General features: G+C 40.1%; 1 protein-coding gene across 1 annotated transcript; it reads right to left on the bottom strand.

The window, feature by feature from the left end:
* Positions 1 to 211: 211 nt before the first annotated feature.
* Positions 212 to 5,279, bottom strand: LOC131221773 (G-type lectin S-receptor-like serine/threonine-protein kinase B120). Its single transcript, XM_058217082.1, has 7 exons — positions 3,874 to 5,279; positions 3,688 to 3,798; positions 3,451 to 3,614; positions 2,374 to 2,584; positions 2,015 to 2,252; positions 1,737 to 1,887; positions 212 to 794 (listed from the first exon to the last, which is right to left on the bottom strand). Exons 1-7 carry the CDS (start codon positions 5,135 to 5,137, stop codon positions 486 to 488), a joined length of 2,448 nt encoding a protein of 815 aa, XP_058073065.1. The 5' UTR covers positions 5,138 to 5,279; the 3' UTR covers positions 212 to 485.
* Positions 5,280 to 14,382: the final 9,103 nt, after the last annotated feature.

The following is a 14,382-nucleotide window of genomic DNA, read 5'->3' as shown; positions in this document are numbered from 1 at the left end:
TTTCTATGTAAATCTTTTGCAACTAATTGTGCTTTATACTTGTCCACTATACCGTCTTTCTTTTTTATAATATTGAGTACTCACTTGTTACCTATCACTTTGCAATTGGAGGATAGTTCTATAAATTTCCATACTTTATTCTTCTACATGAAGGGAATCTCTTCTTTCTAATGATCTCAATGATGTAGGTGTTATAGCTGAAGTAAAATTAGCCAATTTCTAAGCAAGTGGAAAACATAAGACAGCAGAATTACAAAATCATATCTCCAGGCATTAGCAAGAAACTTAAATGGGGCGGAGTTATTACTGATCCCATGAGTATCCAAGAGATTAGCCTAGAATTTGAAAAACAAACTGCAAGCAGTTTCATTTCAACAGGAACAAACATCCAAGCTATTTAAACTTGTGTAATGGATAAAAAAAATAGATCCCATTGCAGATCATAGATAAAACCGCAAGGTTGGTTGATGAACATGGTATTGCTGCTATCGTCCGTCCAGTTCTGAAATCGTTACCTCGTTGATGGAACAAATTGCCAGTCTACTAGTAGGCAACTCTGCTGCAACTACCGACCTCCCAAATGAAAAGGCTGGCTGTTTAGGAGTTGGCAGGGTCCCAGTTTCATTAGCAAGCATGTAAATGACTTCCGACATTGTGGGTCGATCCGCTGCATTCTCTTGCACACACAAGAGCCCCACATGAATGTACCTCAGTAGCTCTTGTTTAGAAGACAAGCTGACCAACGTCATGTCCATCAATTCAGAACCCCACCCTCTCTTCCACAACTCCCATGACTGAAAAATGTTTCAAGAAATTATTGAAATTCATGAAACAATTTGAAAAATAGGAGAGAGATAAGTATTATAGAGGGTTTTCAGTTTGGTTTTATTTCCAATTGTACTAGTGGGGCCTGTGGTTGGCCTTGTTGTTAGTTGCTCATATATAAAATATCCCAAAGAAGACAGTTTTTTTTCATTCCTCCAACTAGATGGTTAAAAAAGAACCAACATAAACGGTCCACATGCAATAAGAAAAAGGTCAAAGATTCAATGGATAGGATGTTGCATTATTAGAAACTTTTATGCCTATGCATGGATCCCTAATGCATGTGCCTCAACTTCGTGGTTTTAGCCGCTTTCCAAATAAAACTTCATTAAAACAGAACAAGAAAAACAAGATCTTGAGAGACAGGGCTAAGAACCTAGACAAAATACGTGGAGAGCTTGCACAACATGGGCCTCGCTGGGCCAACTTGTACAAAATGAAAAACCCAACAAACTGCAGATATTCCCGAGTAAGAACTTTATAATGAATCCAGACACAATGCATACAGACATTTCTTGGATGCATAACAGCATGCTGTCGCCCACATGAGTTTTGGAATGACATGCAGTTTCCATTCATCCTGGAGGTATTCATATGCAGAATGGATTAGATGACATATAAAAAATATAGTGGTCCCCACATATAATATGGAAGGTTTTTAATGGTGTGTCCCCATCCCAACTGTTCTGGTGGTGTGGCCTTCCTTAATTTTGGAGCCAATGAATTTTTGGGTGCCACGGAAAACAGTAGGATGCACACCTAATGGACAGACTGGATCTCATTAAAACATCAGTGGGCCCTACATGTCTATTTTTACATTAACCTCATCCTGGTAAGGTTTGTATTGCGTCCACCCTCTTTGATCATACCACAAAGATAAATTAACAAATAAAATTAGTTGTAATACTTACATATCCTAGAAGGCTCCGGGGGCAGTCGAAAATGTATAATCCTGTATTCTTCTTACCAGTCATGATCTCTAGCAGCAAAACTCCAAAGCTAAAGACATCAGATTTGATTGAGAAATGGCCCTCCATGGCGTATTCTGGAGACATATAACCACTGGATTCCATCATTCAACAGAATGTTCAGTAACTAAAGTAGGTATGTGCAAGCATGAACACTAATCAGCATATATTCATATGCATTTTCAAAATGAAATGAGCATGTGGTTGTGGCATTAACGTACTATGTTCCAACAACTCTATTTGTATTCGCTTGAGTTTCATTCCCGATGAACATTCTTGCTAATCCAAAATCAGATATTTTGGGATTCATCTCCCCATCCAACAAAATGTTGCTAGCTTTCAAATCTCTATGAATTATTTTTAATCTAGAGTACTTGTGAAGATAAAGAATCCCCTGTGCAATCCCATTGATGATGTGCCGACGTTTTCCCCAATCAAGTAGGACCCGTTTAGTTGCGTCTGTTCCAAATTAAGATTAATAAACATAGGCAATGAATCAGCATCTTTTTTTTTTTTTTCCATATGACTGACAAAAAGGATAGAAATGATGGTGGATTTTAAACAGAGGAAAACAACAAACCAAAGAGGTAGGAATCGAGGCTTTTGTTCGGCATGTAATCGTAGAGCAGTATCATTTCTTCTCTTTCAATGCAGCAACCCAGAAGCCTAACAAGATTCATGTGCTGGAGTTTAGCAATAAGTACAACTTCATTCTTGAACTCCTCCAATCCTTGCCGGGAACTTTTGGAAAGTCTCTTCACCGCTATTTCACGACCATCAAGCAACTTTCCCTGAAGATGGTTGTATGCTGTTTGTTATTTCCGCAAGCATTTGATGGTTTTGTTTTTATCCTTTTCTTTGTATTTTCTAAGGCAATAATGAGTATTATCACATTTAAAGAGAAAGATTGCCTGCAGAGCTTCGACCGAAATGAAATGATGCGAAATAGAAATTACATTTGTATCTTTGAACTTTTATTAGGTCAGGTTTACCAAGCATAAATAATTGAGAAAGATATGTTAACGTGTTTGGATACAGATTCCATTTGGATTCTGTTGATAACATAACCATAATTTCAATGATATCTGTTGAAAATAGGATTCCAAAAAGGGGTACTTGTTTGGATAGCAGGTTGAATCCTCAAATTTATTAGACTACTGTCACTATGTTTCTTGTGCCAGAGAATCTGACCATGGATAAGAGTAATGACTGCGTGATTTCTGCGAGTCCAAACAACATAATTTTCATGTACATGGAAAACAATTTGCATTTCTGCATCGATTATGTGTATCCAAACATTCTTATCCAGCACTTCTGCATCAATTATGTGTATCCAAACATGCTTACTGGATAAGAACTCAAAATTGAGAAGGTTTAGTCCCGGCTGGATAATCAAATAACACAAATCCACCATCTGGTGGGTCATTGTTGATTGGTAACATTACAATCAGACCGACTCTTAACATCTTTTCGAGGCAGTCATTCGATGAAAAGGCTTGTTTATGTTACCACCAATCTACTGTATAGCCCTCAAATGAATGTTTGAAGTCATCCATCCAAGTGGCCATACGATCATCATAATGAATTGACCAAGCACTGGATCCTCCACTGCAACCAATTGGAGTCGGCCACAAAATTATATTATCACAGTAGTTACCTTGTAAACAGGACCAAATCCACCCTGTCCAAGCTTATTTGCATCCCAGAAATTATTTGTAGCAGCAGAAACACTTGCAAAACTGAATAGTTGCAGCTCAGGATCGTTGTTCCGGCCTTCTCCAAACTCAAGCAATAATACTTCCTGTTGTGATTCTTTTTCCCCTGGATCACAACAGAGGATTTCTTTTAATTCATGTCTAAAAGCGAATTACTTATCTATAAGTATGTGATTTACCTCTCCGTTTGATATTTTCCCTCTGCAAATAACAACCAATTAAGAGACCCAACAGAAAAATTGCCATAGCAACTATTACAGCAATGACTATCCGAAGCCATCTCTTGTTTCCTGCACCAGAAAACAGAACTATTTGATTATTCGATAATTTTTTCTATATCAACAACAACTGCAAGAGATCCATACCGTGATAAATGATTTCCTCAGGAGAAATACGGATATTAAGAACTCCTCCATAACTAGTACTGCTAGGAAGTTGTTGCAGATTCAACAGATCTCCGATCCATACAAAACATTTAAGACCATAGATATAAGCAGTACAAGAACAGTTACTCAAGCAAGCTAATACACATTCTGTGGAACTCCCAACCTCTACCAATTGCATATTTATAGGCAATCGGACATTCACCATTGCAATAAATGCATCATTTTCTCTATTAACCGAGCTATTTTCCTGACATTGTCCATATGTTTTCCTCACGCACCCACGAGACCAATCTCCGAGAATCCATTGTTCCAGAGAAGCTGGTTCAAAACCTGGTATACATGAGCAGCTCGAGCTGCTTTGAAGATTGCATACGCCAAAATACCCGCATGAAGCATGACACTCATCTTCTGGTGCATGCCAAACCAATTCCCATTTGTGGGTATCATCCGACCATGTCAATTGCTTGATTTGCCCCATAAAATCCATCGTAAACCTTGTCAAAATCTGAATTTTCACAACAGAAAAGGTGAACCAATACAAGCTCAAATCATTAGTACTGAAACTATAGAAATTATTTGATCCCGTCCCCTCCCCAATCCTACCAATCCAGTAAGCAGCTTCACCCTGCCTAACCAATAACTGTCCAGAGGTATCTGGACTACATCCGAAAGAGAAGTCACCAGGTGCAGGGTCTTCCGAACTTCTCCATGAAGTAAGTGATCGGCTTTCTCGAGTTGTTACATTCACTTGTAATCTCATGCCGGGAAGCAATGTGTCAGTTGGATAATCAAAGCTCTGCCACACGATTTGACGATTGTCGTTATCAGAACTTCCTTCTGTTAATATGAAGTTTCCACTATCCAACAGCATAGAACCGGTTGCACTAATGTCGTGAGAAATTTCAGGTATGTAGAAGTAATTCTTATTCTTATCTTCAACTATCATGTATCCAGCATCCCTGAAGCGAAGAACTCCTGAGTTATCTTTGAGAGGATTATCTCTATTGGCAACCCATACTATTGTCGTTTCTGTAATGTTCTTGTACCAAATTCCGATGTATCGGTCTGTGGAATTTCTGGGGCTGAAGAAACCAAGTTCGAAAATACCACGTGCAGAGATGAGTGTTTGCCCGTCTTTCAATGATCCACCTTTCATCAACCTATCTCCTACTCCGTTTGAGAATTGCGGGAGATAGAGAACAACAATCAAAGAGAGGAAGAGAGTTTTTTGGCTATCCATCATTGAAATGTATTCACGATTCCATGACGGTTAGGAGCTAAGTCAGGGACTTCGAAATGCTTCCGATTGAGTTATTTCGCGGAAGTTAGAAGACTAATTGAAAAACAACTCGTCTTTTCTTCCTACAGCTACTTTTCTATGGAGAATTACATGATCCATGACTCTTCCTTTTGGTGCGTATAACTGGAATAGATAGTCAGCATTGGCGCCCTTGGCCCCACCACTGATGGGCATGGTCCATCAAGGGCATGCGGGAGAGACCAATGGTTCAGATGATTGACTGATAGTGCTCCTCTTGTACAAGCTGAAATGAGGCTGGATCAACTGCAAAGCTTGCAGGTTAAGCTTAGACCACGCCATGCATGGGGCCCACCATGATGTGTGCATGACATCCAACCTGTCCATCATGTGTTCCCTCTCGTGTTCTATTTATAGCCCAAAATCAGGATCATCCAAAAACATGGTGGGACACACCACAGGGAACAGCTAAGATGGGGACAAACACTGTTGAAAACTTTCTAGATTGAGTGTGGGGCCCAGCATATTATTTACAAGCCATCCAATCCATTCAGATTATGCTACAAACAGGATGGACAGAAACGAAGAAACCAGGCATTCTCGAAAGCTCAGTTGGGCCACAATAGACTATTTCAGAGGTTTTCAGCATGATTTTACTTGGTGTGTTCTACCTGAGTGTTTGACGGGCCTTATTTTTGGGTCCCAAGGAGAAAATGAGAGATCTCAAATGATGGACGAATTGGATTTCTTGAATACATAATGTTGGGCCCCACACATCGCATTGAATTTTGGCTTAAACTTCAAAGCTATGTAATGGATCTGGTCCCAACTGAAAAATCCTTCCTCTCCGTGCAGGCTGCATATCAAAGTATTTTGATCCACTAAATTCGGGGAGTTTTGGGTCTTTTTCCATCTACAGGAGGATCCATGAAATCAATGGTCTGGACCACCGGATTATGTCCTCACTTGTGCAGACTTATGCTATGTACGTACCCTACTAGTAGATGTATGGAAGGCCACATATTCGTAATATGATATTCCTTTTATACCACCCATTAAAGTGCTCATATTATTTCACCATTCACTAATCGACACCTGGCTGTTTGGTTGGTGAATTTATTTGATGTCTTAAATCTAGTTAGATTCCGTGAGAAAAAAGCAATTGCCAAAAGTGTGAGATTTGTTTCCAATTTTGTTTTTCACGCAATTGGAAAAGTACAGGATTTATTTTTTGATTTTGTTTATGATTTTTTCTGATTTTATTTGCGATTTTTTCTAAAACTATATATATGGGTGTATATGGGATTGAGAGGTATTCTAAGGCATTTTAAGGTTCGAAAATAGTTCTAGGGTTTCAAGGGGTGGAGAAAAGGTTTCGTTTGAGGATTGGTCAAGCCGAATAAGTCCTCTCTCTTTGTAATATGTGCTTTCATAGTGAAATTTCTGTCGCTTTGTGCCGTATTTTTTTCCTGAATGAGTTTTTCACATTAAATCTTTGTATTCTCTTGTGTTTGCTTGGTGCTCTTGGATTGCTATCATAGATCCATCTCTATATGATTCTGTAGTCCAAAACCCAACAAGTGGTATCAGAGAAATAATTGGGGCACAGATCTAAATCTGAAGGATTAGTAATAATGGGAAACGGTAAGTTTGATATTAAGAAGTACTCAGGAAAAAATAATTTTGAGTTATGGAAGGTTAAGATGATTAGTCTATTAACCAAGCAAGGCGAGATTAAGGCTCTTGAGCAGCGAAAATTGATTATGAAAGACGAATAATGGAAAACCCTTGATAATAATGTTTTAGCCTTCATTTGTTAATGTCTCATAGATGAGGTTCTCTATAATGTTTTGATGGAGAAAACTGTGGCTAATTTGTTGGCAAAGTTAAAAAACATCTATGCGAAAAAGTCCTTTGAAAATTGTCTACGCTTGAAGCTACATTGCTATACCTTAAAGATTATAGAGGGTGGAGATTTGGAAGCCCACATCAGTAACTTTAATAAATTGATGTGTAAATTACTAGAAACGGAGGAAGTGATCAAAGATGAGGAACATGCATGTATATTGTTGAATTCTCTTTCTACATCTTATGAGTCATTTAAGGACACGATGTGCACCGCAAATAAAACCCTGAGTGTTGACACTATTACTCAGCCCTTCAAGGGAAGCCATGAGAAAGTTAAACGACGACATGGGGACATCTTTCGATGTACTGATTACGAGGGGCAGAGATTCTGAGTGAGGTACAGGATATTCTAGACCTATATCTAAATCCAAGGGCAAGAGCAAAGAAAAATTAAAGTGTTGGAACTGTGAGATGTCTGGACACATGAAGAAGAATTATAGAAATCCTAAAGGGAAGAAAGAAAATTCAGGGGCTTCTTCCAAAGAGGCCAATGTTGTCACATCTGATGAAGAGAATAGTAGTAGTGATGTTCTGTCTGTGTCCATGATCGGACACTTACACGACAATCATGGAGATGAGTGGATCCTTAACACAGGAGCATTATATCACATGACTCCTCATCAGAGTTGATTTTTCAGTTACAAAGAATGCGATGGTGGACAGGTTTTTATGGGCAATGACAATGCTTGTAATGTTGTGCCTATTGGTATGGTAAGCATCAAGATGCTTGATGGGATGGAGCATACCTTGACTGATGTCAGCTATGTTCCTGAGATGAGGAAAAGTTTGAATTCTCTCGGTGCACTCGAGACTGTAGGGTGCAAGTTCATCGACGTCATTGGTGTCCTCAAAGTAACAAAAGGTGCACTCGTGGTTATGAGAACATAAAGACACGGAAACCTTTATAGGTTAATCGGAAGCACTTCAAAGGGAGGAGCAGCAGCGAATGTTATAGATTCTACATCTGCACGTATGTGGCATGCCTGTCTAGGCCATATGAGAGAGCGAGGCATGAAGGTATTATCTTACTGATGTTTGATTCCAGCTTTTAAGAATTCTGATGTAGATATATGCGAGAATTGTATATATGATAAACAATTTAGATTATCTTTGAAATATGAAAAATATGTAAGGGAATGCTTGATTATGTGCACTTTGACGTATAAGGGTCATCGCTAGAAATTTTCGTTGGAGGGTTGTCATGTTTTATTTCATTCATTGATGACTACTCCATGAAAGATTGAGTTTACTTCATGAAACGTAAATCTGAAGTTTTCACCATATTCAAACAATGTATGATAATTGTGGAAAAGCAGTCAATGCGTGAAATAAAGGTTTGAAGAACTAACAATGGTGGAAAATTTTCTTCCACTGAATTTAATGAATATTGCAAGGATGAAGGGATCATTAAGTACAATACAATGCGCCACATGCCCGAACAAAACGGTATGGCTAAGCGAATGCATCGAACTATCTTGGAGAGGGCTAGATGCATGTTAAGTAATGTTGTATTGGGCAAGGACCTATGACAGAGGCCGTTAACACGGCTTGTTATTTGGTGAACCGGTCTCATTCAACAGCAATTGAATGTAAAATTCTAGAGAAAGTATGTAGTGGTCATAAGATCGACTACTCAGATTTGCACATATTTGGTTGTGATGCTTACTCTTATGTACTGTCAGTTAAGAGAGATAAGTTAGATCATAGAGTCGAAAAGTACATCTTTGTTAGCTATGGTGTTAGTGTGAAAGGTTACAGGTTATACGACAGAGTCATATGTAAGGTCATCACTAACCGTGACGTCAAATTCGATGAAAGCTCCTTATTCCACAAGAATGATCAAAAGGAGTAACAAAAACTGGAAAGGTTGACCATAGAAGTCCAAATTGACACAGACGATACTCAGACATAGACAAATGTACAGACAGATGTACATGATTAGGTGGAGCAGCCACCTATGAGAAGAAACCCACTGCGTGATTTCAAGTTACCAGCAAAATACAGGGTCGACTCCAATATTGCATATGCCCTCACTACAAATGAGGGGGACTCGTCTACTATTTAGGAGGCTCTTGATGAGCCTGATGCAGAAAAGTGAAAGGCGGCTATGGATGATGAGATGAACTCATTGCACAAAACCCACATATGAGAGCTGGTGGAGCTTTTAGTGGGCCGAAAAGTGATTGGATGCAAGTGGTTATTCAAAAGGAAATAGGATATATATAAAGCAAGGTTAGTAGCGAAGGATTATACTCAGAGAGAAGGAATCAACTTCATAGAGATATTCGCGTCGGTGGTTAAGCAGGTGTCTATCAGATTCGTGTTAGTGCTGGTTGCCCAATACGATTTCGAGTTGGAACAAATACATGTCAAGACTGCATTCCTGCACGGGGAGTTAAAAGAACAGATTTATATGAAGCAACTAGAGGGCTATAAAGTTAAAGGGGTAAAGAATAAAGTTTACAAGTTAATGAGGTTGTTGTATGGCCTGAAACAGTCGCCTAGGTAGTGGTATAAAAAATTTGATTCTTTCATGTTGAGTCAGAAATTTACTTAGAGTGAATACGATCACTATGGCTATTAGAAGATACAGAGTGATGACAAATTCATCATCCTAATATTGTATGTTGATGATATGTTGATCGTTAGTCATGATATGTTTGAAATTAATGTACTAAAGACTCAGTTATCAGGGACATTTGAGATGAAAGATCTGGGGGCTGCAAAAAAGGTTCTTGACATAAATATTTATAGAGATAGGAAGAGGAGCAAGCTTTAGTTATCACAGGTAGAATACCTTGAAAATGTGTTGATCAAGTATGGGATGGACCAGGCAAAGCCGATGAACGTTCCCCACGTAGCTCACTTCAAGCTTTCCTCAGAACAATGTCTTAAATCAAATGAGGAAAATAGGTTATGTCTCATGTACCCTATTTAAATGCGGTTGGTAGTTTAATGTATGTCATGGCCTGTACGAGACCAAATATTTCATAGGTAGTCAGTGTTGTGAGCAGATACATGTCAAACCCCAACAAGCAACATAGGGAAGTGGTGAAATGGCTACTTCGATATATTTGAGGTACGAAAGACTACGTCTTAACTTTTAGGAAGACAGAGACAAAGTTAGTTGGCTATGTGGATTCAGACTACATAGGGTAGTGTGGATTCTAGAAAGTCAACTTCTGGTTACTCATTTGTATTAGCGGGTGGAGCAATTAGTTGGATGTCAAAGCTTCAGTCTGTGGTGACTCTTTTTACGATCGAAGCAGAGTATATGGCAGTGACAGAAGCATTTAAGAAAGGTGTTTAATTGAAACGCATAAAAAATCAGTTGAGACTTCAGTAAGAGGTCCTGCCGGTTAATTGTGATAGCGAGAGCACTATCAATTTGGCTAAAATTTCTATTTATCACTCTCGTACTAAACACATTTATGTTTATCATCATTTTATCTGACAAGTGCTTGAGGAAGGATGTGTAACACTGGAGAAGATTCACACCAGTGTGAATCTAGTAGACATGCTCAGTAAGGTTATTCCCTTAGAGAAGTTCAAGTTCTATGCAACTTCTTTGGGCTTGGCGATGGAGTAAAAGGTAGACAGTGTACACGAGAAGCATTGATGAAGCTATGATGCAAGGTAAAGATAAGAGAAAAGGACAATGAGCTACATGTTTGAAGATTGAAGACATAGTGAAAATTGTTGTATTTGATGTCTTAAATCTAATCAGATTCTACATATATTTTTTGCACAACTGCGAAAGCGCGGGATTTGTTTCCGATTTCGTTTATGATTCTTTTCGATTTTGTTTGTGATTCTTTCTAAAACTATATATATGGGTGTAAACAGGATTGAGAGGTATTCTAAGGCATTGTAAGGTTTCTAAAAGGGTTTTAGGGTTTCAAGAGGTGGAGGAAAGGTGAGGTTTAAGGATTGCTCAAGCTGGGTAAGTCCTCTCTCTTTGTAAACTGTGCTTTCATAGTGAAATTTCTGTCACTTTGTGCCGTGATTTTTTTTCGAAAAGGTTTTCCATGGTAAATCTTTGTGTTCTCTTATATTTGCTTGGTACTCTTGGATTCATATCCTAGATCCATCTCTGTGTGATTCCGCAGTCCAAAACCCAATAGAATCAGGCCAACTGTGGGCATGATAGGATGGAAAGATAAGACATTGAATTCACCAATCTTTCTTCCTCCTTAGAAATGACTCGTCATTGACCAGGAATTTGCCATCTTTTTTTTCCCATGATCGACTCTCGGCTTATTACTGCTATTAACATATGCTTGACAGTCGTTCACTGAACCATGATTGTCCATTAAGTGGGGCCTACCATGGTTGAAAAATCAGAGCAATTAGATAGATAACTCTATAGACTTCAAAAACCTATTGGACTATTGCCTGTTCTCATTTTGGATGCTCGTTGAGGTACAATGATCGAGAAGCAAGCATTTCTTGATCCTCGTGTTTCTTTGTAATAGTGGGCCACCCACAGTGGGGTTCACTAGATGGACTCTCTAAATTCTTCATCCGCCTATGATCCTTGCTAGCTCTCATGAATATTTTAAACATTTTCACAGCGGTTAGTTATTCTGTTTGAACATTTGTGAGTAGAATGCATGTACTCTTATGAGAACAAATACAATTATGGAGAGGGGGGGGGGGGGGGGGGGGGGTGTGAAAAGAAAAATTCCAGGTTCCGTGGGTTGGCAATGGAGGAATAGCAGTTAGGACTGTCGAGAGATTGAGGTGGAAGTGGTGCACTGCGAGCAAGAATGGATTTGATAGGAAATGATAAAGTTAGGACTAACTGCTGCCTCGATCACGACTTGGGGTGAAGGGTCTGTCGCCGCCTAATGGGGCATATTGTTGTCTTAAATCCATCAGTAACAGGGACGCAGATTGCATACTACCCCTACCCGTCTCTAGCTGGGAACGGGTAGGAGCTTTGAGTATCCACCATGATGTATGGGTCTTACCCACACCGTCCATCCATTTTTTTCATATCATTTTATGTTATAGGCCCAAAAATGAGGCAAATCTAAGTGTGAAGTGGACTACACCATAGGAAGTAGCAGTGATAATGATTCTTGTCACGCCCCGAACTTGGAAAATGGGCTCACAAAATTTTCGATCTCCGAATCCAGTGCCGACAGCCTCCGTAGTACCCCATTCTCGGTTCTCGGCACCCATACGCCGGGTTCCGATCCTGGGATTGTACAAGGAGGATTTCTAATCATCAATTTGATTTATAATGAGCATAACCAAGCATAACCCACAAACAATAACCACAAGAACACCATCACAAAATCCACTATGATAAAAAAACTTTTAAGTACAATGCGTATAAAAGGAAAATACAAAATGATGATAATAATAGGAACTCCAAAAGCTTGACCGCACGCTCTAACTCTGACTAGGTTACGGCTGCGTCCTGGCGTCACCTGCACGCATCAATCGTACATAAGCTTATGGAAAGCTTAGAGGGTGATGTATGTGTGTGCGCAATATAAGTGTGCTTAGAATGCAAGGTCAGAGTAATGTAGAATTATGGTGATGAGTACATGAATGCGATCAGCTGTACCAAGGCTATGCGGTGCAAGATATGAATGCTATCAGCCATAACACGGCCATGCGATGCGAGATGCAACTCAAGCATGCCAATCCTCATCATATATCAGTACAGTTCTCATTCTGGATAATCACCGGGGTTTAGTACACTCCAAGTGGCACTGCCGCTCTCCTAGCCGCATAGTCCAAGTGAGCATAAGAAACCTCACTATCTGCCTAGCCAATAGTCTGCCAATTCCTATCTGGCATGTCGATAGCAGACCCATTCACGAGCTGGTCAAACTCAGCTTAGTATTGCACCCTACCCTCGGGCGAGTAAGGCCACACCCCTTTCCAACCGACCACGACACAGTGGGAGACGCGACCTCCTGGTATTCGGCCCTCGTGCGCTCATATATTTACTTGGTCTCGAAGTTGGAGTTATCCTCTGCTACCATCGAATTTAGAGATTTTCACCTAGGGACATCTATGGCGCCCCGATGCTTAGTAATAATATTTTTGGTATCCAATCCAGCCACCCATGATGTGTCTGTGGAGGCTATGACCCTGATGTTGCTAGGGTATACAATAATCATACAATGCAAGTGCATGAATCATACTTTTAGACATGTAACAATCCTGCGCATACCAAGCGCTCATGTGGGGCAACTCTGCTTGTTAGGGAGCCCATAAACGATCTACCTGAAGGCATATGCTATGATCAGTCACTTCTCATATTAGGCATATATATGATGCGTATGATCATGAATCATGGATCTATACTATACATGTTATGTGGTGCTGGGCTCTGATCAAAACTAAGATGGGCCTAGACGGCCTATATGCTACAAGTATGGGCTTATTAATGGGCCCTAGGGAGAGAGTGACAATGCGGACATTTAACTAACATCATCCTTACAATGTGGAAATCAAACCATCATTGCTCCCAAGGCACGGCCTGCCATGAATCACACATTGTAATGGGCCTTATATAGATCTTGTTGGGCCTTGACCCAAGGGCCCAAATACATCAAATGGGCCTCAAACCATGGACTCATATATCTCAAGTGGGCCTTAGTGGGCGGGCCATAAATACATCAAGCTAGGCCTAATCACATGAGCCTTGCATACGCCACAATGGGCCTCATAATATGGGCCTTATACAAATCAAGGTGGGCCTCAACGGACGGCCCACAAACACACCAAGATGGGCCTTATCACATGGCCTTAAAATAACCTCCAAAATGGTTGGACGGTTTGGATGAAACATATGCATCATGGTAGGTCCCATAGGGATAGAAGGCATAAATAAATCACATACTTCATGGTGGAGGTCCACACTGATGAAAGGTGTGGACACAATTCATACACAAGTGGGTCCCAAGTAGGACCCACCATAATGTTTAATTCCCACCCAACCTGGGGCCCACCGAAATGTTTATTTTCCACCCAATTTGTTGATAGGGTCATGCAGGCCTGGGGGCCCACCATAATATTTATTTGCACCCAACCTGTTTATAAGGTCACGTGGACCTGGGGGCCCACTGTATTGTTTATTTGCATCCAATCTGTTCATAAGGTTACGTAGACCTAGGCCCACCATGATATGTATTTGCTATCCAACATATACATGGGGCCCACCGTGATATTTATCTGACATCCAGCCTATTTAGAAGGTCACGTTGACCTGGGAAAACTAGGGCCCACTGGAATGTTTATTTGCCACCTAAACTGTTCATAGGGTCATGGTCAGGGGCCCACCGTAATGTGGTTCGCAA

Source organism: Magnolia sinica, chromosome 12, assembly GCF_029962835.1.
Source record: "Magnolia sinica isolate HGM2019 chromosome 12, MsV1, whole genome shotgun sequence".
NCBI lineage: Eukaryota > Viridiplantae > Streptophyta > Magnoliopsida > Magnoliales > Magnoliaceae > Magnolia > Magnolia sinica.
Note: the sequence above shows the minus strand (reverse complement) of the source record. Positions and strands in the feature narration are given on the sequence as shown.